Consider the following 24,352-nt stretch of genomic DNA (forward strand, 5'->3'; position numbering starts at 1 on the left):
TGTGTGTGTGTGTGTGTGTGTGTGTGTGTGTGTGTGTGTGTGTGTGTGTGTGTGTGTGTGTGTGTGTGTGTGTGTGTGTGTGTGTGTGTGTGTGTTGCAGGGCATGTTTGACTACCTGGACAACACAGTGATCAAGCTCTGTGACATGTCCACTGTGGGCACTGATCTGGGAACTGTCAAACAGCAGATTGAAGAGCTCAAGGTTTGAATCATAATCAACTTTTGTCACGTAGCTTCGATATAAATAGTATACTTTATTTATTCCAAAAATGTTTTTATCATCTAAATATTTATAGTAATTATTGTACTTAAAAAACGGTTTTGATGAGAAGACAAAATCCTCGGTAAGTCAAAAATACTCTCTTGGTCATAGAAGTGAACTATCACTTTAATGATAAGCGAACTGCTAGTGCAGGCCTGACTCCTCTTCTCCTGTGAGCAGCAGTACAAGGTGGAGGTGTACCAGCAGCAGATAGACATGGAGAAGCTGTGCCACCAGGGGGAGCTGCTGCTCAAGAAAGTCTCTGACCAGAACGACAGAGACATGATCCAGGAGCCCCTCACGGAGCTCCGACACCTCTGGGACAACCTGGGGGACAAGATCATTCACAGACAGGTACACAAACTATGCATTGGCCTCTCTTACCCAGTGACTCGCTAACTATTTTACAGTAGAGGCAGTAGCTACAGTAGCTCTCCAGCCCCCTGTCTTAAAGAATACCATCAGAACTCCGGTCCTCTGGAACTCACACTCACTGTTGGCTAGTGGTGCTACGCTGTTGTATTGAACCCAATATTGGCCAAATCAAGTTTGTCAGTTAAACACATAGAAATATGGATTCTATTTTTTTATTGTTAAACACGCATATTAGATTCTACCATTACAAATTGTTGTAATGATATTAAAATGAATTGATACCTCAGATATGTACATTATATTACACCTTGCAATACAATACAATCCAACATGGTTTTGGAATAACAACTGTTTTCCCTATTCTGTTTCCTACAGCATAAGTTGGAAGGTGCTCTCCTGGCTCTAGGTCAGTTCCAGCATGCCTTGTCTGAGCTGCAGTCCTGGCTGAGTCACACCCACGCCACCCTGGACACACAGAGACCCATCAACTCTGACCCCAAGGCCATCGAGATAGAACTGGCCAGACACCACGTACGTCTACCTCTCTACATCTATGCCTCCCACACTCGTACTTATCCTCCATTTCTTCTTTACGCCTTCATTTCCAGATGGCCTGTTTCCCAGACCCACATTAAGCCAATCCTGGACTAAAAAGCACGATCAATGGAGGTTCTCCATTGGGAAATCGGTCTTATTAGCCTACCTCTCATCTCTCCTCCATATCACCCTCACCTCTCTTATTTCCCCTTATAGATTATGCATGGAAGCCATTTTGTGCCAGAACGCTTGCTTCACATCAATTATTGCATTGGAGAGGTGTAACCAACACACCCTCCCTCCAACCCTCTCTCTCTTTCAGGTGCTGAGGAACGACGTGCTGTCCCATCGCTCCACGGTGGAGACGGTGAACGCGGCGGGGGCTGAGCTGCTGGAGTCCAGTCCCGGGGAGGAGGCCAACCACCTCCGCGACCAGCTGGACCACCTCAACCGCGGCTGGGAGAACCTGCTACTCAAGACCCAGGACCGTCAGAAACTACTGGAGGCCGCACTGCATAAGGTAGGAAGGATAGAGGCGGACTGGGCTGAGAAGAGAGGTCCTGGTTACGAGTACTGTCTGAGCGTAGCGAAATGAAGGAATGACACCATTTCTATCCATTTCTTCTTACCCCTCCCTGTAATTATATATTTCTATATTATGAGTTCCCATCTTGTACAAATAGGATTATCACATTGCACTAGCAAATAGGTTATTTCACAGTTAAGTAAAGGTTTAAAAACTGTACTAAATCATAACTGAGCTAAAACCACGGGGCAAATTATTGAACGACACCGTAGCACTGCCATTAACGCACAACTCATGACTTCCCCTCTTGTTCTCTCTCCCCTCTTCCCCTCCTTCTCCTCCCTCGTTCCCCAGGCGGAGGGTTTCCATGGTGAGCTGGAGGAGTTCCTGCAGTGGCTGAGGAGGACAGAGAGCCAGCTGTCTGCAGCCAAACCCACAGGTGGCCTGCCTGAGACCGCCCGGGAGCAGCTGCAGCAGCACCTGGTAATACTGGGGATACGTTGCCCGTACATACACTAGATATGTGATGAAGACAACACACGGTAAAGGGGATACATGTTATGATGCTGCACCCTGTCCAGACATATACTACAGTAGATATGATTCACTGTACACTCTACTATCTAATCTGTATGTTGTTTTTACACATGTGTAACAGGTGTGTTAGACAAGCACAACACATAACTAGCAAACACCTGTTGTTATTGGGTGGCTACTCAAAGTATCGAATTCCTCATTCCAAACCATGGCCACGTATTTACCATTCATTATCAAGGTTATTCATTGTTCATCCGTTCAACCCTTTGAAAACATCTGTCTGTCTATAGGAGCTTCAGACCCAGTTGACCCAGCGCACTGAGCAGTACAACCGGCTGCTGGACGCGGGAGAGTCCATGTTGCTGTCCCGCGGAGGGGAGGAGGGCGGCCCCGGGGCTGGCACGACCCAGACCCAACAGAACCTGGCCCTGCTGCAGAACAAGTGGGCCAGCCTGAACACCAAGATGGATGACCGCAGGGTAAGAGAAGAAGCTTCTGTTCTGAGACATGAATGAAGGGCTATAAGTAAGAGCATGTGTATGCAATTGGGTACCTAATAAAATATATACATTATAGATTTTCACAGATAAAAAAACACTGTTTTACATAGGAAGTGTATTGTTGCAGGAGCGATTTTTTAAATTACCATCAACCATTTCACTGACCACCGCCCCTCCACCCCCAACCCTAGGCGAAGCTGGACGAAGCGGTGTCGCTGGCCACAGGGTTCCAGTCCTCCCTCCAGGACACCATCAACTGGCTGACCCAGGCTGAGCAGACCCTCAACATGGCTCAGGCCCCCTCCCTCATCCTGGACACCGTCCTCTTCCAGATAGACGAACACAAGGTAGGCAATTTAGGCACCATAGAAGTATAGAGATCCTATGCTATGCTATATTGGGGAGTACAAGGATAGAATACATGGCTCCCGAGCGGCGCAGCGGTCTAAGGCACTGAATCTCAGTGCTTAATGCGTCACTACAGACCCGGGTTTGATCCCAGGCGGTGTCACAACCGGCCATGACCGGGAGTCCCATAGGGTGGGGCACAATTGGCCCAGCGTTGTCCGGGTTAGGGGAGGGTTTGGCCGGGGGGGCTTTACTTGGCTCATCGCGCTCTAGCGACTACTTGTGGCGGGCCGGGCTCCTGCAGGCTGACTTTGGTCGTCAGTTGAATGTTACCTCCGACACATTGGTGCAGCTTGCTGCCTGCTTAATCGTGCGGGTGTTAAGAAGCGCGGTTTTGGTCATGTTTTGGAGGACGCATGACTCGACCTTCGCCTCTCCCGAGCCCGTTGGGGAGTTGCAGCGATGAGGCAAGATCGTAATTGGATATCACAAAATTGGGGTGAAAAAGGGGGTAACATTAAAACGAGGGAAGAAAAGGATAGAATATACTTGACTGTAATTCACATAAATATATTCAAATGTAGTATTCCAGTGTATCTGGCAACAATATATAAGTGAATGATAAGTTGACTCATCATATTCATCAGACATTTTGCAGACTTAATACATTTCCCCTCCACCCTTCCCTTCCTCCACTCCCTTTCGTTTTGTTAGCTGGTATGTGCTGATGAGCATGTGCATATACAGCTGAAATCATGGCACCCAGACCCAAATCAGCGAATCAATTGAATGTTTAGGCTGTCACGAGGGACAAGTACGACTAACACGCTCTCTGTCGATCTCTGTTCCCCCCCCCAGGTGTTTGTGAATGAGGTGAACACCCACAGGGAGCAGGTTTTGGCTCTGGAGAAGGCCGGCTCTCAGCTGCGTTTCGCCAGTCTGAAGCAGGATGTGGTTCTGATCAAGAACCTTCTGCTGAGTGTTCAGGCCCGCTGGGATAAGCTGGTGCAGAGGTCCCTGGACCGTGGCAGACACCTCGACGAAGCCCGCAAGAGGGCCAAGCAGGTATGAGAGACGGTTTGAAATGCTTTCTCCATATGTACGTAACTCACTTTACCCTTCACCAAATGGACGCTACACGGCAGCCATTTTGTTTCAGAAAACACCCTGCAAATCAATTAGAGATGGTCAACCAGTTTCTTTGTCCCTCCCTCTAGTTCCATGAGGCTTGGAGGAAACTGTCAGACTGGCTGGAGGAGGCTGAGAGCCGCCTAGACTCGGAGCTGGAGATCTCCAACGAGCCAGACAAGATCAAAGTACAACTGACCAAACACAAGGTACAGTAGGAGTCTCACTGTGTGGGTCTTGCATGGAAATAATAGGATTTGAGCGATTCTCACACACAACGAACCCAATAAATGATTAAGCTGCATAATGTAGACCCTCTGTTCTTTTGTGCGATTTTTCTCTCACATGTATGACATACTATCCTTAACTAAATATCCCCCCCCCCCCCCTCGAAGGAGTTTCAGAAGGCTCTGGGCTCTAAGCAGCCGGTGTATGACACCACAGTGAGGTCTGGTAAGGCCATGAGGGACAAGGCCACGCTGCCCGAAGACACCCAGAAACTAGACCACCTACTGGGGGAGGTCAGGGACAAGTGGGACACAGTCTGTGGGAAGAGTGTTGAGAGGTGAGGGGAAAACTCCATGCCAATTGCTTTATTACAATGAATATTATTGTCGGGTTTTCCAACTCCAGTCCTGGAGAGCTACTGATTGTGCAGGTTTCTGTTCCAGCACTAAGTAACGCCCCTGATTCGGCTAATTCTGGTCCTGATTGAACCCCACTGTTATTGATTATTTATTTGAAACAAGCGTGTTCAAGCAGGGCTTGAACAAATGCCTGCAAACTCAGTAGCTCTCTAGGACGCTGCCATATAGAATACTGGACCATAAAAGCAAAGTTAAAATAACGATCGCTACAATTTCAATGTAATGTGACAACTGACTTTTCCCTCCGTCTCTCATCCAGGCAACACAAGCTAGAGGAGGCCCTGCTGTTCTCAGGTCAGTTTGCTGAGGCCCTGCAGGCCCTGGTGGACTGGCTGTACCGTGTAGAACCCCAGCTGGCTGAAGACCTGCCAGTCCACGGAGACCTGGACCTGGTCTCCAACCTCATGGACTCACACAAGGTATTTCTTAATTTATGTAACCGCAATGTTAGCCTATTGGTTACCATTAGTTAAAAAAGCAGTTCATTTATTTGCCCAGTGCCGCATTGCCCAAGCAACATTACATTTGAATACTTATTTCTCAAACATAACAACAACAAAAAATCCTATTGAGGGCTAATGTAGTATATATTCATTCATAAAATTTGATCGCCGTGCTCTGTGTTTAGGTCAGCATTGTTTCCATGTTTGACCACTGTTTGGTTTTGTCTCCTCAGGCCTTCCAGAAGGAGTTGGGGAAGAGGACCACTAGTGTCCACGCCCTGAAGCGCTCAGCCAGAGAACTGATGGAGACGGGCCGCGACGACACCGCCTGGGTCAAAGTTCAACTGCAAGAGCTCAGCAACCGCTGGGACACAGTCTGTGCCCTGTCCGTCACCAAGCAGACCCGTCTCCAGCAGGCCCTCAAACAGGTCAGTTAGGAAGAAGAAGCCAAGTGGCTGTGCCATTTTTATTGTTTTTATGTAATAACACAATACTTGGAAGTTACAAAATATCGTTTTTCTGACCATTTCATGTAAAGTTACAAATAATTTCAGTCCATCTTTTATTTTATTAATGGTATCTGTGCAAGCACAGTGCAGTATATATAATACCTTAAACACGGTACAGCCAACTTAAATCCTTTTTCTCGTTCCTTCTAATGATCCCTTCCTCTGTCATCCCTCTCTCTCAGGCGGAGGAGTTCCGCACGGCGGTGCAGCTGCTGCTGGAGTGGCTGTCCGAGGCCGAGCAGACGCTGCGGTTCCGCGGCGTGCTGCCCGAGGAGGCGGAGACTCTGCAGACGCTGCTCCACACCCACCGGAACTTCATGGCCACGGTGGAGGAGAAGAGGACCGACGTGAACCGGGCAGCGGGCCAGGGCGAGGCCATCCTCACCACGTGCCACGCCGACTGCATCACCACCATCAAACACTGGATTACCATTGTCCGCTCCCGCTTTGAAGAGGTAGGTGGGCTGGAGAAGGAGAGTGGGATGAATAGAGAGATATGAGAGGGGGGTAAATATTTTAAAGTCCTGCTGGGCCAGAGAGTCATGGCAGTTGTTTATAATATTTAGTATTTCACCCATTAATTGGTGCATTTGGCTTCTGCAGGTCCTCACATGGGCCAAACAGCACGAGCAGCGTCTGGAGACTGCTCTGACAGAGCTGCTCAACAACGCCACGCTATTGGAGGAGCTGTTGTCATGGCTGCAGTGGGCGGAGACCACCCTAGTCCAACGTGACGGAGAGACCCTTCCACAGGACATCCCTCAGCTCAAAACACTCATCACAGAACACCAGGTGGGAGGAGCATACTTTTCTCAAACCCTCATTGGCTAAGTCGCTATTATAATTATCACTCTTTCTGATTGGCTGTGTCTCACTTCAATCTATTGTTCCCAGGTGTTTATGGAGGAGATGACCCGGAAGCAGCCTGACGTGGACAAAGTGACCAAGACTTACAAGAGGAAACCAACAGAGCCCCCTAGCAGCCTAGCTGAGAGGAGAGGAGCTCGTGTGTTACCTTATTTTACCTCCCAGAGATGCATGGATATTATATTATACTAAATACATATGAATACACATTTACCTAGAAATGCATAAGTGAAGATATACAGTGGGTGCCTAACCCCCAAACATTCACAATCCATCCTGACTTACTTCACTGAAGGAGAAAGACAATAAAAGTCACCAAAATATGGTCAAACGTTCCATCAAGTGTCCTCAACATTTAAACCTATGTAATGCACAGTAATCATGACACCTTTCGCTCCTCGCCCTACAGGTAAAAACCAGCAGCAACAACAGCATCAACAACAGGCGGCAATGCAAGTCGCCGGGGGAAACCCCCGCTTGACCCAGCTATGCTCAAGGTGGCAGCAGGTGTGGCTGCTTGCCCTCGACCGCCAGCGGAAGCTCAACGACGCCCTCGACAGGCTTGAAGAGGTACTGTATTGTATCGTCCCTTGATCTCCCCTATTAGAGCCGTAGAGGGCTTGGAGACCGCGAGTTTCAGACCTGTTTTTTCTCCTGTATGGTGTCTTGTCAAAACAGACACATGATTTCCTCTTAAGTATATTGCTCTTCCTCATTTGTCTCACATTTATGTTCATTGTCTTTGTCCCCAGCTGAAAGAGTTTGCCAGCTTTGACTTTGACGTGTGGAGGAAGAAGTACATGCGCTGGATGAACCACAAGAAGTCGCGCGTCATGGACTTCTTCAGACGCATCGACAAGGACCAGGACGGAAAGATCACTCGCCAGGAGTTCATCGACGGCATCCTGGCCTCAAGTATGTTCTTCAGAGCTAGCTACGCATCGTTAGCGCTGTTCTTTGCCCATAGCCTGCTCCAACTTAAACTGTAGTCAAGTCCGACATCTTGGTCATAAGTCCGACATCTTGGTCATAAGTCCGACATTTTTTCCTGACTGTTGGTTGTGCTGTGCAGAGTTCCCCACCAGCAGGTTGGAGATGACGGCGGTGGCAGACATCTTTGACCAGGACGGAGATGGTTACATCGACTACTACGAGTTTGTGGCGGCGCTGCACCCCAACAAGGACGCCTACCGGCCCACCACCGACGCTGACAAGATAGAAGACGAGGTGAGGAACACACACACACACACACACACACACACACACACACACGTATATACCCAGATATTAAAAATGACACACGTATTTTGAACAACAATGCTGGGCCTTTGACTTGTCCAGTCCCAATAGCAACTCCTAAATTGGAGGTTAATGGAGCCTTGTAACTTTCTCTTTCTCCTTTCTCACTCTGTGCAGGTGACCAGACAGGTGGCACAGTGTAAATGTGCCAAGAGGTTCCAGGTGGAGCAGATAGGAGAGAACAAGTACAGAGTAAGTCGTCCTCAGCCTGTGACTGTATACATTTACCAACAGTTAATAAACACATTATTATATATTGTCTGCGTACTATGACTTAGTATTAGATATGAGATATTGTATTTTTAAATGCTAATGGGCCAGAGCAATTACAAGGTGAGTTACACCTGAGGGTACAGTGCTGTGGACGTATTATTATTTAAAAAAATAGCTTAGACAGCTTCTACTTAGCGAAATATCATTTTCAGATGCTACTTGACGGAGTGAATCTTGGTAACGTTAAGAATGTGTATATTTTGAAGTTGTCGCATTTGCATTCATGGTGGGTCTAGGTCTGCGTCTGATAATGGCACCCTATTCCCTATATTGTGCACTACTTTTGACCGTGGTGCTCTACTTTTGACCAGGGCCCTGGACAAAAGTATTGCACTTAATAGGGAATAGGTTGCCATTTTGGACACACGATAGTTTTTGTTCTGATGCTGGCTGTGTGTCACTACTTCTTTGAGCACCAATAACTGCTGTGGTTGAAATAACAAATGACATCACTCCATTCCTCACGTATTTAAACGCTAGCCAATAACAGTAGCACTCATCTGTATCTTTGGAAATACCGGCTTTGTAAGCAAGCTTCTCTAAGCTTTGTCATATACTTGTATAACAAGGTGGTCACATTATTGATAATTACTAAGAAACCGGCGGGCCAAAAAAGAGCGTCCCACGGAGCGCATCTGGCCCGCGGGCCGTATGTTTTGCACCCCAATGCTCATTAACATATCATATCTCTCTGTACACATCTCTAATCACAGCACTATGGGATTGATATGCTGTGTGTGCTTCCCACCAACAAACTAATATAACCATAATAAATATCACAGCTCTAGGATTAGCAACTACTACCATTGCTGTTTTGTGTGAACTACATCATCATTGTCCGTGGGTTAATGATATCCAGTGTCTGGCCAAAGACACCGAACTATAAACTAACTGCACTGAGCTTGAGTCACGTTGTCACATGACATCACACCTCTCTGTCTGTCTTGACTGGTCTGTGTATGTTTGTCTGTCTGGCTTCACTCTTCATTGACTTATCCATCTTGGTTTGTCTTCGAGTGGAAGTTTAGTGGCACTTTAACCACACTAACAGATAGGAAATAGGATCATCTATAGTATCCACAGCATTCAAATTGCACTGCATCCTTTTGCTTTTTCAGGCAAATGTATGGTTGGTTTTAATGGCTTGGAGACAAGTAACTACAAAATGAATTGTAAAAAGTCTTAGTGAAGGATATACAGTATGTGTACATAGAACATAGGGTAAGCTACAGTTTATTCCTCTATCCAAATGAGGTCTTATCCAATGACAGGTTGAGTTTTAAATATTTGTCTCTACATGTTGTTTCACTCTTTCTCTTCTTCTTCCTCTTTGTTTATTCCTCCTCCACGTCTGCTGGATTTATTGTAGTTCTTCCTTGGAAACCAGGTAAAGTTGACTCGCGTGTTCGGTCCTTTGAAATCTGCTTCCTGGATCTCCACCAATGCAGTGGCCTCAATTCGACGCCACAAAAAATTGCTGCCTTGGTGACGACGCATTTTAATGTTTGACCGATCAAATGTAGCACGACACTGTTGGTGCGAATCATGGAAGTGGGTTTCATTGGGCATTGAGGTGTTTCTCTTGGTGTGATTTTGCAGATTTGGAAGACTAGTTTTGAGAATGACATCGATTTGGCAAACTGGAATGGGTTATAATAATAAGGGCTATAATGCCCGATCCTATTGGCTTTGGACTGGGGAAATTGGTGAAATCATGCTGTACTGAGAGTAATTATAAATTAATCTTGGTCCCATATCTGTTTTGTGCTGTCTTGCCAACTCTATGGTCATTGACACAATGACCATAAATTACCAAAGAGTTGACTAGATAGCACAAACAAAGCCAGGCTAATCAAAGATAATTCTGACTTGGTATTGCTTCATAGAGGTTTTTCTTGCCGGGTGATGGAGAAATTTACCATAGTAACTCTCTGAAGTGTAAATGTCATTCTGCATGAAACAAAGTTGAGTATTAGGTCGAATTAAATGTTTCAGAGATTACTATTTGAATACATTTTTTTTGTTTTTGATTGTTGGGTAAGCTGGGCTTTTGACAAATAGGTGATTTTAGTGGTAGTATCAGTGCATGGGTGTTGGAGTATAATTTGCATGGAGTGGCGTATACTTTTGCTCAGATTATTATGGGCTGCTGTGTATAATGGCTTTGGATTCTTAATCGTTATACTTTGTTACTGAATTCCTCTCTTTCTCCCACTTTTCATTTTCTTTCCTCTCCGTTGCCGTGTTAGTTTGGTGACTCGCAGCAGTTGCGGTTGGTGCGTATCCTGCGCAGTACGGTCATGGTGCGGGTCGGAGGGGGCTGGATGGCCCTGGACGAGTTCCTGGTCAAGAACGATCCCTGCAGAGGTGAGTTTATTTATGCACAGACACACGCACGTACAAACAAATACTGAGTACATACAAAAACAGAATGTATGTACACACACAAATACAGAGTACAAAATGCAAGCCACTGGATACACTGCGAGAGGGACAAAAGGTAAATATATGGTACAGCGGTCAACTGTTTAAACGAGACGTAGTCGGACATATACAGTACATATAACCTTTCAGGTTTACAGTTTTCAGAGCTCTGTCTTTTCCCAAGCTGTCTACGGTCTGTCTGGTGTGCTCCTCAGAGCAATCTCTCGCCCTTTCTCTCTCCATCACCATCCCTTCTTTCCTCTTCATCCCTCTCTGGGATAGTTCTTTGAGCAGACGGGCTTGAATCGTCTCCATCGCTCTCTCTCTCCCTCTGTTATGGTTCCTCTTTTTTTTTCTGTTGGTGTCCCTTCTTTTTCCATCTCTTCACTCATCTCTCTCCCGTTCTCGTTCTTTTTCTCCACCTTTGTTTTTTGTACGTGCATTCTTTTCTCTTTCTCCTGCGACACGGTCCTTCTTTCAAAGTAGTGTTGCACGGTGCATGATCTTCAGTTCTCTCCCTTCTTCCCTCTCTCCCCTTCTCTCTCCTTCCAGTGCAACATCCTGGACTTAAGATCCTTCGCTCCGACTCCAGTAGCGCCATTTCATCTCGTATAGGTTGGGTTTCTCTCTCGCTCTCTTTCCCCCTTTTCTCCCTCCGCCTCTTCTCCGTTCTCTCACTCCCTCTTGGTTGTTTTTTTGTTTTGTTTTTGGGGGCTTTTTTGCTGTGCTTTGCTGACTGTGACACTGAACTAACGTTCCTACCCTTTCTGGCTACATGCTAATGCTAGCACACGGAGATCCCCATCACAGGTTATAGGTCCAAGTCATTGACCTGTGTCTTCGTTTTGTTTTTAAAGTTGTTTTAGCCACTTGTCACTTTGGTCCCTGATGTGTCCACCTGCTCACCTCAACCTTGGGGACGTCACCTGTATTTTTTTACTCTCTTTACCACTGTCTTCTGTGTTCACCTCTGTGTTGAAGTGAGAGAGGGAAGTGTGTTGGTGTGTGTGTGTGTACGCGAGAGCGAATGCTAATTAGAAGGAATGTGTGTGTCTATGTATTTCCATCTCACCGTGAGCACGCCACTATTTCACGTTGTCTCTTGTGTCTCTCAGTGACGGTCACTCCTGGCTATTTCTGCTGCAGAGGTACCTACACTCCCTCTCTCTCCCATTGCTCCACTGTCCATCCCTCCATTTCTCTCACTCTGTCCGTCCAACCATCCATCTAGCCATCCAGCTCAATCTCTCATTCTAGCCCTTGTGTTTGTGTCTGTTTAGGCATATGTATGTGTACACATGTCTTGTCTGTGTGCCAGTCCGCGTCATGCTTCCCACTCAAAAACAGGGTTTGGCCAGCCCTGGTCTTGGTGGCGATGGTTGCCATGTGGATCCAAAATGGCCGCATAGTTTGACGGGCCAGTCCCATAAAAAAACAGAGACTGTCTAAGACCTGGGTGTAGCCAGCCTGGGTTTCTAATAGCGCTTGAAGCGGCTCTTTAAATGTGATGGCAGGCGGGGACTGAATTAGAGGGTGCACCTGGCTCGCTGGGGGACCGTAATTACAGGGCGCGCACCCATTTATTATTGACTGGTCTTGCTGCTGTTGCTAGTGGATGACTGAGGGGGCGTGTCCCGTCTTGGGTATAGCTACTGACCGCGGCTCCAGTGCCCTGCTGCTAATGCTAACTGCAGCTCTCTCATCCCTCTTTCTCTCTCTTTCTCCCTCTCTCTCTCACACACTGTGGCTGGCTTTTCTGGGCTTGAGTGTTGTGTGCTGGGGCTGCTGCACCATCTTGTCTAAGAATGCTTCTATGAGTGTCTATGGGAGGGGAGTCCCCATTGGTACTGTATCGGGGCTCCCCCAAGAGCACAACCAGGCATGCCTCACATATCTCGCACCGAACGCACGGTTTATGAATTAAGGGGAAAGACTAAAAGAGTGAACAGAGCGACTCCCTCAGTGCGAGAAGAGAGGCTGTGCTTTGGATGACAGACGCACCTCTGTGTTCTAGCTGTATAACCATATAAACCAGTATGAAAATGTCTGCCCTCACTTACAGTAAGTCGCTCTGCTAAATGACTCAAATGTAAATATTGTTCTAATAGTTTGGCTATAGCAATACAAGTGTACTGTTAAAGTCCAATCTTGCTGAGCATCTTTCTATCAGTTTGCATTGACTGACCTCTGTATGAGGATGCTTTGCCGTCTTCCTCTGCACCGCCACAAACACTACAGACTACACACTCACTCCCTCCTCCACTTAAAAGTAGCCCATCCGGAAGTGCACTTCACTGCCTCTGATTTCCTACCCTCCCCTCGCCCCACTCTACCTAGCACTGACTTGACCACACAGACTCTGAGAGCAGTGACTCGCCGGGGAAGCACGGACTCTCTGCCTCGCACTGTTCCTAGATACGTACTGCAGCCATAGTTGAGTAGAATTGACAATTTTTTTTGTCTTTCTCTCCTCTCTCGCTCTCTTTCTTTCTCTCCCCTTCTTCCCTCACTCCAGCCCGAGGCCGTACCAACCTGGAGCTGCGTGAGAAGTTCATCCTGCCGGAGGGTGCTTCCCACGGCCTGGCGGCGTTCCGCTCCCGAGGCCGGCGCTCCAAACCCGGCTCCCGCACAGCCTCGCCCACCCGCTCCTCCTCCTCGGCCTCGCACAGCGCTCATAGCTGCGCATCCTTGCCCTCTGCTCCCGCCACCCCCACCGCCTCCTCTAGGGTAAGTGCCCTCAACCCCATTCTCCCCCATAGAAATACAATTACTAGAACGGGAAAAAGCTCCTCAGGCCATGACAACTTGACAGAACCGGTGTACTCATGGGTAGACCCAATATGGTATTGTGTTCTATGGAAGCTACAGTGCATTCGGAAAGTATTCAGACCACTTCACCTTTTCCACATTTTGTTACGCTACAGCCTTATTCTAAAATTAATTAAATAGTTTTTTCCCCTCATCAATCTACACACAATACTCCATAATGACAAAGCAAAAACAGGTTTTTATAAATTTTTGCAAATGTAATATCACATTTACAATATGACAACTATTCAGACTCTTTACTCAGTACTTTGTTGAAGCACCTTTGGCAGTGATTACAGCCTTGAGTCTTCTCGGGTATGACGCTACAAGCTTGGTACATCTGTATTTTGGGAGTTTCTCCCATTCTTCTGTGCGGATCCTCTCAAGTTCTGTCAGGTTGGACGGGCAGCGTCGCTTCACAGCTATTTTTACGTCTCTCCAGAGATGTTCGATTGGGTTCAAGTCCAGACTCTGGCTGGGCTACTCAAGGACATTCAAAGACTTGTCCCGAAGCCACTCCTGTCTTGTCTTGGCTGTGTGCTTAGGGGTGAAACTTCGCCCCAGTCTGAGGTCCTGAGCGCTCTGGAGCAGGTTTTCATCAAGGATCTTCTCTGTACTTTGCTCCGTTCATCTTTCCCTCGATCCTCACTAGTCTCCCAGTCCCTGCTGCTGAAAAACAACCCCACAGCATGATGTTGCCACCACCATGCTTCACTCCAAGCGGTCTGTCATATGCCTTTTACTGAGGAGTGCCTTCCATCTGGCCACTCTACCATAAAGGCCTGATGGGTGGAGTACTGCAGAGATGGTTGTCCTTCTGGAAGGTTCTCCCATCTCAACAGTGGAGCTCTGTCAGAGGAACCATCTTGTTCTTGGTCACCTCCCTGACCAAGGCCCTTCTCCCTCAATTGGTCAGTTTGGCTGGGCGGCCAGCTCTAGGAAGAGTCTTGGTAGTTCCAAACTTCTTCCATTTAAGAATGGAGGCAACTGTGTTCTTGGGGACCTTCAATGGGGCATACATCTTTTGGTACCCTTCCCCAGATCTGTGCCTCGACACAATCCTGTCTTTGAGCTCTACAGACAATTCCTTTGTCCTCATAGCTTGGTTTTTGCTCTGACATGCATAGTCAACTATAGGACCTTATATAGAAAGGTGTGTGCCATTCCAAATCATGTCCAATCAATTGAATTTACCAAAGGCGGACTCCAATCAAGTTGTAGAAACATCTCAAGGATCATCAATGGAAACAGGATGCACCTGAGCTCAATTACGAGTCTCAAAGCACAGGGTCTGAATACTTATGTAAATAGGTTATTTCTGTTTTCACCTTGTCATTATCGGGTATTGTGTGTAGATTGATAAGGAAAATGTTTTATTTAATCAATTTTAGAATAAGGCTGTAACCAAGCAAAATGTGGGGAAGGGGTCTGAATAATTTCCGAATGCACTGTAGGCGATCGAACTATATCGCCCCTAAATGTCCCTGCTTCTCTTCACGTCATATGACTCTTACCACGTTAGTTACAGTGGGACTCTTGTCACAACGGTCGTTTGTGTCTTCAATATAGGCTGAGCAATTCCACAAGCTACTTTGATCGCCCTGGGAAAGGAAAGTGAACATGGTGTCTCTAAGTGTTCCCAATGGAAACCGAGACTAAAATGGAACCTGCAAGCGCACACTACACACATGCACAACACACACACTACAATGCATGTTCACAAACTACAGTCAGTCATTGTCACATACAGTATCAGTCACGTGTCAGAGTCTTTGTTGTCACCAGGTCTTGTTGAGTGATCTCGGTGGCCCATCTCTCACCCACTTTCTCACAATGGTTGTTGTCACATTGATTCTTCATTGTAATTAATGTGTCATCTCTGTGTGTCTATTAGTCATAGGGGGATGAGTTTTGATAATCTAAGTTCAGATGAAACACACCTCTCTGGCCTTTCTCTTAAATACCACTGAATCCTAAGTGTGATACCTCTAGTCATATGTTCAATCAGTCAGGTTACTGTAGTCTAGGTCACACACACACACACACACACACACACACACACACACACAGTGGGAAGAGAAAGTATGTGAGCCCTTTAGAACTACCTGGATTTCTGCATAAATTGGTCCTAAAATTTGATCTGATCTTCGTCTAAGTCACAATAATAGACAACACAGACTGCTTAATCTAATAACACTCCAACAATTATACGTTTTCATGTCTTTATTGAACACACCGTGTAAACATTCACAGTGAAGGGTGGGAAAGTATGTGAACCCTTGGATTTAATAACTGGTTGACCCTCCTTTGGCAGCAATAACCTCAACCAAACGTTTTCTGTAGTTGCGGATCAGACCTGCACAACGGTCAGGAGGAATTTTGGACCATTCCTCTTTACAAAACTGTTTCAGTTCCACAATATTGTTGGGATGTCTGGTGTGAACCGTTCTCTTGAGGTTCTGCCACAGCATCTCAATCGAGTTGAGGTCAGGACTCTGACTGGGCCACTCCAGAAGGTGTATTTTCTTCTGTTGAAGCCATTCTGTTGTTGATTTACTTCTGTCTTTTGGGTTGTTGTCCTGTTGCATCACCCAACTTCTGTTGAGCTTCAATTGGTGGACAGATCGCCTTACATTCTCCTGCAAAATGTCTTGATGATAAACTTGGGAATTAATTTTTCCGTCTGATAGCAAGCTGTCCCGGCCCTGAGGCAGCAAAGCAGCCCCAAACCATGATCCTCCCTCCACCATAGTTTACAGTTGGGATGAGGTTTTGATGTTGGTGTGCTGTGCCTTTTTTCTCCACACATAGTGTTGTGTGTTCCTTCCAAACAACTCAACTGTAGTTTCATCTGTCCTCAGAATATTTTGCCAGTAGAGCTGTGGAACATCCAGATGCTCTTTTGCGAACTTCAGACATGCAGCAATGTTGTTTTTGGACAGCAGTGGCTTCTTCCGTGGTGTCCTCCCATGAACACCATTCTTGTTTTGTGTTTTACGTATCGTAGCCTCGTCAACAGAGATGTTAGCATCTTCCAGATATTTCTGTAAGTCTTTAGCTGACAGTCTAGGATTCTTCTTAACCTCACTGAGCATTCTGCGCTGTGCTCTTGCAGTCATCTTTGCAGGACGGCCACTCCTAGGGAGAGTAGCAACAGTGCTGAAATTTCTCAATTTCTAGACAATTTGTCTTACCGTGGACTGACTTTTAGAGATACTATTGTAACCCTTTCCAGCTTTATGCAAGTCAACAATTCTTAATCTTAGGTCTTCTGAGATCTCTTTTGGTTGAGGCATGGTTCACATCAGGCAATGCTTCTTGTGAATAGCAAACTCAAATTTTGGGATTTTTTTATAGGGCAAGCAGCTCTAACCAACATCTCCAATCTCATTTCATTGATTCGACTCCAGGTCAGCTGACCCCGGACTCCGATTAGCTTTTGGAGAAGTCATTAGCCTTGGGGTTCACATACTTTTCCCAACCTTTTTTTTTTTTTTTTTTTTTTTTTTACCTTTATTTAACTAGGCAAGTCAGTTAAGAACAAATTCTTATTTTCAATGACGGCCTAGGAACAGTGGGTTAACTGCCTGTTCAGGGGCAGAACGACAGATTTGTACCTTGTCAGCTCGGGGATTTGAACTTGCAACCTTCCGGTTACTAGTCCAACGCTCTAACCACTAGGCTACGCTGCCGCCCAACCTACACTGTGAATGTTTAAATGATGTATTCAAAATAGACAAGAGAAATACAATAGTTTGTGTGTTATTAGTTTAAGCACACTGTGTCTATTGTTGTGACTTACAATTTGATCTGATCTTCATCTATGTCAAATTTATGCGGAAATCCACTTTTTCTTCCCACTGTACATGCATACATACTGTACCAGTCAAAAGTTTGGACGCACCTACTCATTCAAGGGTTTTTCTTTATTTTTACTATTTTCTACATTGTAGAATAATAGTGAAGACATCAAAACTATGAAATAACACGTAGGGAATCATGTAATAACCAAAAAAGTGTCCAAATATATTTTAGATTCTTTAGAGTAGCCACCCTTTGCCTCAATGACAGCTTTGCACACTCTTGGCATTCTCTCAACCAGCTTCACCTGGAATGCTTTTCCAACAGTCTTGAAGGAGTTCCCACATATGCTGAGCACTTGTTGGCTGCTTTTCTTCACTCTGCGGTCCAACTCATCCCAAACCATCTCAATTGGGTTGAGATCGGCTGATTGTGGAGTCCAGGTCATCTGATGCAGCACTCCATCACTCTTCTTCTTGGTCAAATATAGCCTTTTACACAGCCTGGAGGTGTGTTTTTGGTCGTTGTGCTGTTGAAAAACAAATGATTAGTCCCACTAAGTGCAAACCAGATGGGATGGCTTCAGAATGCTGTGGTAGCCATGCTAGTTAAGTGTGCCTTAAATCACTGACAGTGTCACCAGCAAAGCACCATCACACCACCTCCTCCATGCTTCATGGTGGGAACGACACATGCGGAGATCATCTGTTTACCTACTCTGCGTCTCACAAAGACACAGCGGTTGTAACCAAAAATCTCAAATTTGGACTTATCAGACCAAAGAACAGATGTCCACCCGTCTAATGTCCATTGCTTGTGTTTCTTGGCCCAAGCAAGTCTTATTGGTGTCCTTTAGTAGTGGTTTCTTTGCAGCAATTCAACCATGAAGGCGTGATTCACACAGTCTCCTTTGAACAGTTGATGTTGAGATATTTGTGTTACTTGAACTCTGTAACTCATTTATTTGAGCTGCAATTTCTGAGGCTGGTAACTAATGAACTTATCCTCTGCAGCAGAGGTAACTCTGGGTCTTCCATTCCTGTGGCGGTCCTCATGAGAGCCAGTTTCATCATAGCGCTTGATGGTTTTTGCAACTGCACTTGAAGAAATGTTCAAAGCTCTTGACGTTTTCCGTATTGACTGACCTTCATGTCTTAACATAATGATGGACTGTCGTTTCTCTTTAATTATTTGAGCTGTTCTTGCTATTATATGGACTTGGTCTTTTACCAAATAGGGCTGTCTTCTGTATACCACCCCTACCTTGTCACAACACAACTGATTGGCTCAAACGCATTAAGAAGGAAAGAAATTCCACAAATTAACTTTTAACAAGGCATACCTGTTAATTGAAATGCATTCCAGGTGACTGCCTCATGAAGCTGGTTGAGAGAATGCCAAGATTGTGCAAAGCTGTCAAGGCAAAGGGTGTATACTTTGAAGAATCTCAAATGCAAAAAATATTTTGATTTGTTTAACACTTCTTCGGTTACTTCATGATTCCCTACGTGTTATTTCATAGTTTTGGCGTCTTACCTATTATTCTACAATGTAGAAAATAGTAAAAAAATAAAGAAAAACCCTTAAGTGAGTAGGTGTGTCCAAACTTTTAACTACTACTGTAAATAAGCATATATATTCAACTCTAATTAGTGTAGCAGTCCAGCCAAGGTGCAGCCAGTCTTGGAGGACAAAGCATGAAGCTATATTACCAGAATATCCATAATCATCTGTTTTGTGGTCACTGATCATTGGTTGTGTAGTCTCTGTTAGTCATGTGATTTTTGTATCGTGTCTGTGTTGAAATGGGAATTCCCCTGTTTCTGCATGTCAACAGCGATCACCTACGTCCTTAACTGTGAGATTTTTATTTGTTCTTTGTTTTTGTATTTTTCTTTTGTCTCCTAAATCCCTCCATCCACCCCCTGCTAACCTCGCTTGAAAAATGTACTCCCTCCACTGTTTTTCGTTGTGCGTTTTTAAATCCATCCGCTGTCGCACCAAAAACACACTGCCCTACACTACCTGCCTCCCCTCCTTCCCCTTTCTCCCTTTCCCTATTTTCCTTTGCTCTACTTTCCTGCTTCTCCTCCTTTTCTTTTTATTCCCCTTGGCTGCTGCCTTCCCTCCCTCCTTCCCTTTGCTGATGCCAGTCCTCAAACTCGCGTGGCTATGCCAAGCCCTGGCTGGCACACAGTAAAACTCCAACACCAACCAAGTGCCAGTCCTGCCCAGACCACGACCACACCACCCCTGGGCATGAGGTAACACACTGACTCCTCCCGCCACCCCTCCCAAGCCCCAGTGAACTAATAACGCACTAACGCGCACACACACAACCACTCACTCACAGGTGGCCATACACACTGCGTAGTGCACACTGTGCAATGGGACCATGAGGATATAGGTGACATTGAAATTCAGCCTTTAGACTGAATATATTTGCATCATATCTTGTTTTCATGTTTTTGCTCAATATCCAGTCTAAATTATCATTCGGCGCATTGTCACAATATTTTAGCCCCCTGCAGGAAGTGGCTGGTGGTAGGTCAATAGGATTAGATTCAAAGGGATGTTCTCTTAAAGGAGAAGTAGCGAGAAATTAATCGTTATTAGCTAACTCTATATACGTTGTGTTGAACTGGTGGTTCTAGGGATTTAGTTTGGGAGGCTGATGATCATTTTGCAAATGGTGTCTCTGTTGTATTATGCTAGTATGGGATGGTGCTTGACACCAGTACCAGCTCCTTTAGTCAAAGGTAGATGCAGCAAAATGACATCATCATACACAACAGGGCAACATCCTGCTTACGAACATCAACAACATTCAAATTCACTATTGACTTCCAAATGTCGACATGCCTCAAGACTCAAATTGGGACCAGCCAATAGTGTGGCAGCTTTGGCAGATTTCTACTCTGTTTGGTTGATGTGTGTAATGAGGAAGTCGTCCTGTTGTGTATGATGATGTCATGTTGTAGAGTCTACCTTTTTAAAGGCCCAGTGCAGTCAAAAATGTGATTTCCTGTGTTTTATATATATTTCCACACTGTGGTTGGAAAACTGTTAAATTGTGAAAATTATGATGATGCCCTTTTAGTGTAAGAGTTGTTTGAAAAGACTGCCTGTTTTGGCCTTCCATGGCGACAGCTCCATGCGGTAAATGAGTTAGACCAATAAGAGTTCCAAACCTCTATGCCAATAACAGCTCATTTTTCAGTTATCCCTCCCCATTCCCAGACAGTCCTAGCAAAATACTAGCTGAGAAAGTACTCTTTGCCAAGAAGCTCTTTTTGTTTCTTTTTGACCATTTTCATTGAAAACAATCACAGTAAGGTACTTAATTGTTACCCAGAAATATTTATATCATGAGATAAAAACAGCTGCATTGGACCTTTTTTAATGTATTCAGTGCCACAGTTTGCCACTGCTTGACATTCCCTGTGTCTGATATATATATATAGGGAGCAGCGTCGGGGTCCAAGCTGAAGAGGCCCACCTTCCACTCCAGCCGAGGGTCTCTGACTGGAGAGAATGGAGGAGCTACACCCATTTCTACTAAACCTGGACGTACCGGTAAGAACAAAGTCCAGATTTTTCATACCAGTTTTGATTCCTATTTTCAGTCCTCTATTTTTGTCCTCTTGGAACATATGATTCCCATAATTAAAATGAGACTAAATATATATATTTTTTGCTCTATTCTTCTCTTTCTATCCCTCATTACCTACACTTAACCTCCTGTTTCCTCCCTCTCTCTTCTTCTTCTCTTCTCAGACCCCAAGCGTACCCCATCGGGTGCCAGTGGTCCGGTCAGCCGGGCGGGCAGCCGAGCGGGCAGCAGGGCAAGCAGCCGGCGGGGCAGTGACGCTTCGGATGCCTCTGAGCTCCTGGAGACTCGCTCGGCCTGCTCAGACGCCTCGGACACCCCCCGGCGCCCAGGAGCGGCCAAGCCCTCCAAGATCCCTACCATCTCCAAGAAGGCCCCAAGCCCCAAGACACCCGCTTCTGGGAAGAAATAGTGAAGGAGATGTCAAAAAAACGTCATAAAAATGTCATACAGCCAACCATAGAGTCGTCAACATAACAGCGTCATACATCTAACTATCGGGCTGGTTTGACTCCAAGGGCTTCCCCAGCCCCCCAAAACACCAGCCATGTTGAAATAGGGAAGATGTCCAGACTATAGAATTAGATCAAGTAGAACGCACCATCTCCTTTTCAAAGAGACGCTCTATAGTGAACAGACTACTGGCGGCCATATTGGGTGTCACATTTGATCCAAACGTCCATCCATAGGGCTTGCATGGGATTCATGCACCAAGACTACTGTATGAAGGGCAGGGAGAGAGAGAGAGGGATAGATAGGGGAAGATATCTCTCTTTTCCTCCCTCGTTCACACACTCAAAAAAAAACTCACTGGGGGTGTCGGGTTCGTGCACTTAGACGGAACAGAACTTTCCCCTTTTAAAACCCAGATCCCAGTTTGCCTTCCAGTCTCCTGTGTGCTCTGTCTCGTAACGGGATTGTGCTCGACTGTTGTAGAGAAAGCCACAGCAATTTGAACCGACAACCAACCAACATAATGCTGCCTTACTGTGTTACACATTTCTGTCCGTTTACCTAATCCGAGTTCCAGAGAACGTTAGGTAGAGCCTTGTAACTACTTTGTGTATGTACACACTGACACGCACAGAACTGAAGTACACACACACACATTGAGGGGAGAGATTAAATGACTCAGAACTTCCTGGAGAATGGCATTCAAAAGAACTGGATTGTGGGTATTGTGGACATTTTTTTTCTCTCACCATGAGTTCAACTGAAAATATGCAATGATTGCTGTCTTGTTTTTTTTCCTCCCCTGGACTGGGAAGTGAAGCGGAATGACACTTCAGCATGTCTGTGGGTCGGGAACATCTAGACTAGCGTGAATCTACTGTTCAGTGTCTGGGCGGCGCCACTCTGACCACTTCCTGCACTGAGCTAACTGCCTAAACCTCAAGCCCAGGAGACCGTGGAAGTGGCGGGAAACACACTGCAATGTCTTCACAAACCACTGCAACATTGGAAGTGTGTTTAAAGGTGTGAGTGTGTGTTTGATGGAATGGAGGGTTTCTCATGTTGTCCTATAATACAGTATGAAACCTGTGTGTCTGAGAAGAAAAGCACTATTTCTTGGTGGGACCCCACTAACAGCAAAAACATGACAGTGTGAAACAATGTAGTGGATTGTAAGGACACACAATTTAAGCGACTATAATTCTACGATTAGAGATTGAAGACCAGCACACACTGACGGTGTATCGCTGTAATTCCACATTGCCCCTCCCCCTACGTTGCCGCTGGAAACCCCATAGCCGCAAACACACATCTTTGTATACGTGTGTCGTCGTCACCGTGTTACAGGAATCAAAGGTCAGCGACTTGCGTCACCGTATGCAAAGATTTCATTTGTGAATGTCTTTCATTCTGGTTCATTTATAATCCTGTTGTATTTGGTTTTAGTTTTGCTTTTGTAGTTTAAGAAAACATTTTTATTTATTTTTCAGTTCTGTATCATCACCTTGGAGAATGATTAGTATTAATATAATGAAATCATGATCTTTTGTACCAAGGAAAATGTCTGCTCCTCTCTTCAACGTTGTATGTTATTACTTATTAACTTTACTCAACTAGGAAGCTGACTTGATTTCCATGGCAGCCTTTTTTGCTAATGACTACAACTCCCTGAACATGACCAAAGGGGGTTGCCTTTATTGTGTTGACAAAAGAACTACAAATATGGATGACAGGGAACCGAACCCCTAGTGTCCCTCCTTACAGGCGTTTGAATTGTCATGTCTTTGATGGCTGCAAATGTGCTCCCCTATTTCTTAATGTGAGAGCTAAAGTATATGAAAACTTAATGAACGCAAATGTCATCTTGAGGTGATTTTATTTATTTATTGTCTCTTTGGGGGCGGGGATCCGGGGACGCCGACGAGGAACCCACCTTCTGATGCGGTGTTATTCTCTGTGATGAAGAGAAAATATGTCGGTGGGAGGGGGGGGTTAGAAGTCAATTGTGTAAAATAAAAAAGCTAAGATTATAAACCATTTTTGTTCTTTTTGTATTAAAAATATGCTTGCAGTAAAAAAAATGTCATTTGTCATTGTGTATTGATTTTTTTTAATTTCATTCGGGGGGCAAAAGTGTGTTTACGTACAGTGCCTTCAGAAAGTATTCACACCCCTTGACTTTTTTCTAAATTTTGATTTAGATTTTGTGTCACTGGCCTACACACAATACCCATAATGTCAGAGTGGAATTATGTTTACAAATGAAAAGCTGAAATGTCTTCAGTCAATAAGTATTCAACCCCTTTCTTACAGCAAGCCTAAACAAGTTCAGGAGTAAACATTTGCTTAACAAGTCACATAATAAGTTGCATGGACTCACTCTGTGTGCAATAATCGTGTTTTTCATGATTTTTGAATGACTCGTCTCTGTACCCCACATATCTTTAATGTCCCTCAGTTGAGTAGTGAATTTCAAACATTCAACCACAAACACCAGGGATGTTTTCCAATGCCAGCAAAGAAGGGCACTTATTTGTAGGGTAAAAATAAGAAAAGCATACTTTGAATATCCCTTTGAACATGGTGAAGTAATTAATTACACGTTGGATAGTGTATCAATAAACCCAGTCACTACAAAGATACAGGTGTCCTTCCTAACTCAGTTGCCGGAGAGAAAGGAAACCGCTCAGGGATTTCACCAATGGTGAATTTAAAACATAGTTTAATAGCGGTGATAGGAGAAAACTACAACATTGTAGTTACTCCACAATACTAACCTAAATGACAGAGTTGAAAAGAAGGAAGCCTGTACAGAATATTTCAAAACATGCATCCTGTTTAACTTTACACTAAGTGTACAAAACATTTAGGAACACTGTCCTAATATTGAGTTGCACCCCCCCAACACAGGGATGTTGACTCCAATGCCTCCCACACTTGTGTCACGTTGGCTGGATGTCCTTTGGGTGGTGGACTATTCTTGACACACGCGGGAAACTGTTGAG

At 45.2% G+C, this 24,352-nt stretch overlaps 1 protein-coding gene across 22 annotated transcripts in view; it reads left to right on the forward strand.

Moving 5' to 3' along the window:
• The window catches only part of LOC129831305 (microtubule-actin cross-linking factor 1-like), a 258,379-nt gene extending 234,998 nt beyond the window's left edge, over window positions 1-23,381 (forward strand). For 9 of the 22 annotated variants that reach the window (XM_055894583.1, XM_055894584.1, XM_055894585.1 and 6 more), the window contains 27 exons: window positions 101-202; window positions 443-616; window positions 1,013-1,168; window positions 1,497-1,694; window positions 2,055-2,183; window positions 2,528-2,716; window positions 2,929-3,084; window positions 3,944-4,150; window positions 4,303-4,422; window positions 4,609-4,778; window positions 5,120-5,279; window positions 5,537-5,731; window positions 5,995-6,267; window positions 6,416-6,604; window positions 6,707-6,818; window positions 7,089-7,249; window positions 7,432-7,594; window positions 7,752-7,906; window positions 8,096-8,170; window positions 9,621-9,638; window positions 10,501-10,618; window positions 11,228-11,290; window positions 11,791-11,823; window positions 13,191-13,402; window positions 19,438-19,548; window positions 20,749-20,860; window positions 21,062-23,381. In XM_055894583.1, coding sequence (XP_055750558.1) covers window positions 101-202; window positions 443-616; window positions 1,013-1,168; window positions 1,497-1,694; window positions 2,055-2,183; window positions 2,528-2,716; window positions 2,929-3,084; window positions 3,944-4,150; window positions 4,303-4,422; window positions 4,609-4,778; window positions 5,120-5,279; window positions 5,537-5,731; window positions 5,995-6,267; window positions 6,416-6,604; window positions 6,707-6,818; window positions 7,089-7,249; window positions 7,432-7,594; window positions 7,752-7,906; window positions 8,096-8,170; window positions 9,621-9,638; window positions 10,501-10,618; window positions 11,228-11,290; window positions 11,791-11,823; window positions 13,191-13,402; window positions 19,438-19,548; window positions 20,749-20,860; window positions 21,062-21,306 — 3,996 coding nt within the window. In that variant the 3' untranslated portion in view covers window positions 21,307-23,381. The remainder of the gene's footprint in view (window positions 1-100; window positions 203-442; window positions 617-1,012; window positions 1,169-1,496; window positions 1,695-2,054; window positions 2,184-2,527; window positions 2,717-2,928; window positions 3,085-3,943; window positions 4,151-4,302; window positions 4,423-4,608; window positions 4,779-5,119; window positions 5,280-5,536; window positions 5,732-5,994; window positions 6,268-6,415; window positions 6,605-6,706; window positions 6,819-7,088; window positions 7,250-7,431; window positions 7,595-7,751; window positions 7,907-8,095; window positions 8,171-9,620; window positions 9,639-10,500; window positions 10,619-11,227; window positions 11,291-11,790; window positions 11,824-13,190; window positions 13,403-19,437; window positions 19,549-20,748; window positions 20,861-21,061) is intronic. The other 13 variants (XM_055894592.1, XM_055894593.1, XM_055894591.1 and 10 more) reach the window with 6 other exon arrangements.
• Window positions 23,382-24,352: the final 971 nt, after the last annotated feature.

The sequence above is a fragment of the Salvelinus fontinalis genome, chromosome 32, assembly GCF_029448725.1.
Source record: "Salvelinus fontinalis isolate EN_2023a chromosome 32, ASM2944872v1, whole genome shotgun sequence".
Lineage (NCBI taxonomy): Eukaryota > Metazoa > Chordata > Actinopteri > Salmoniformes > Salmonidae > Salvelinus > Salvelinus fontinalis.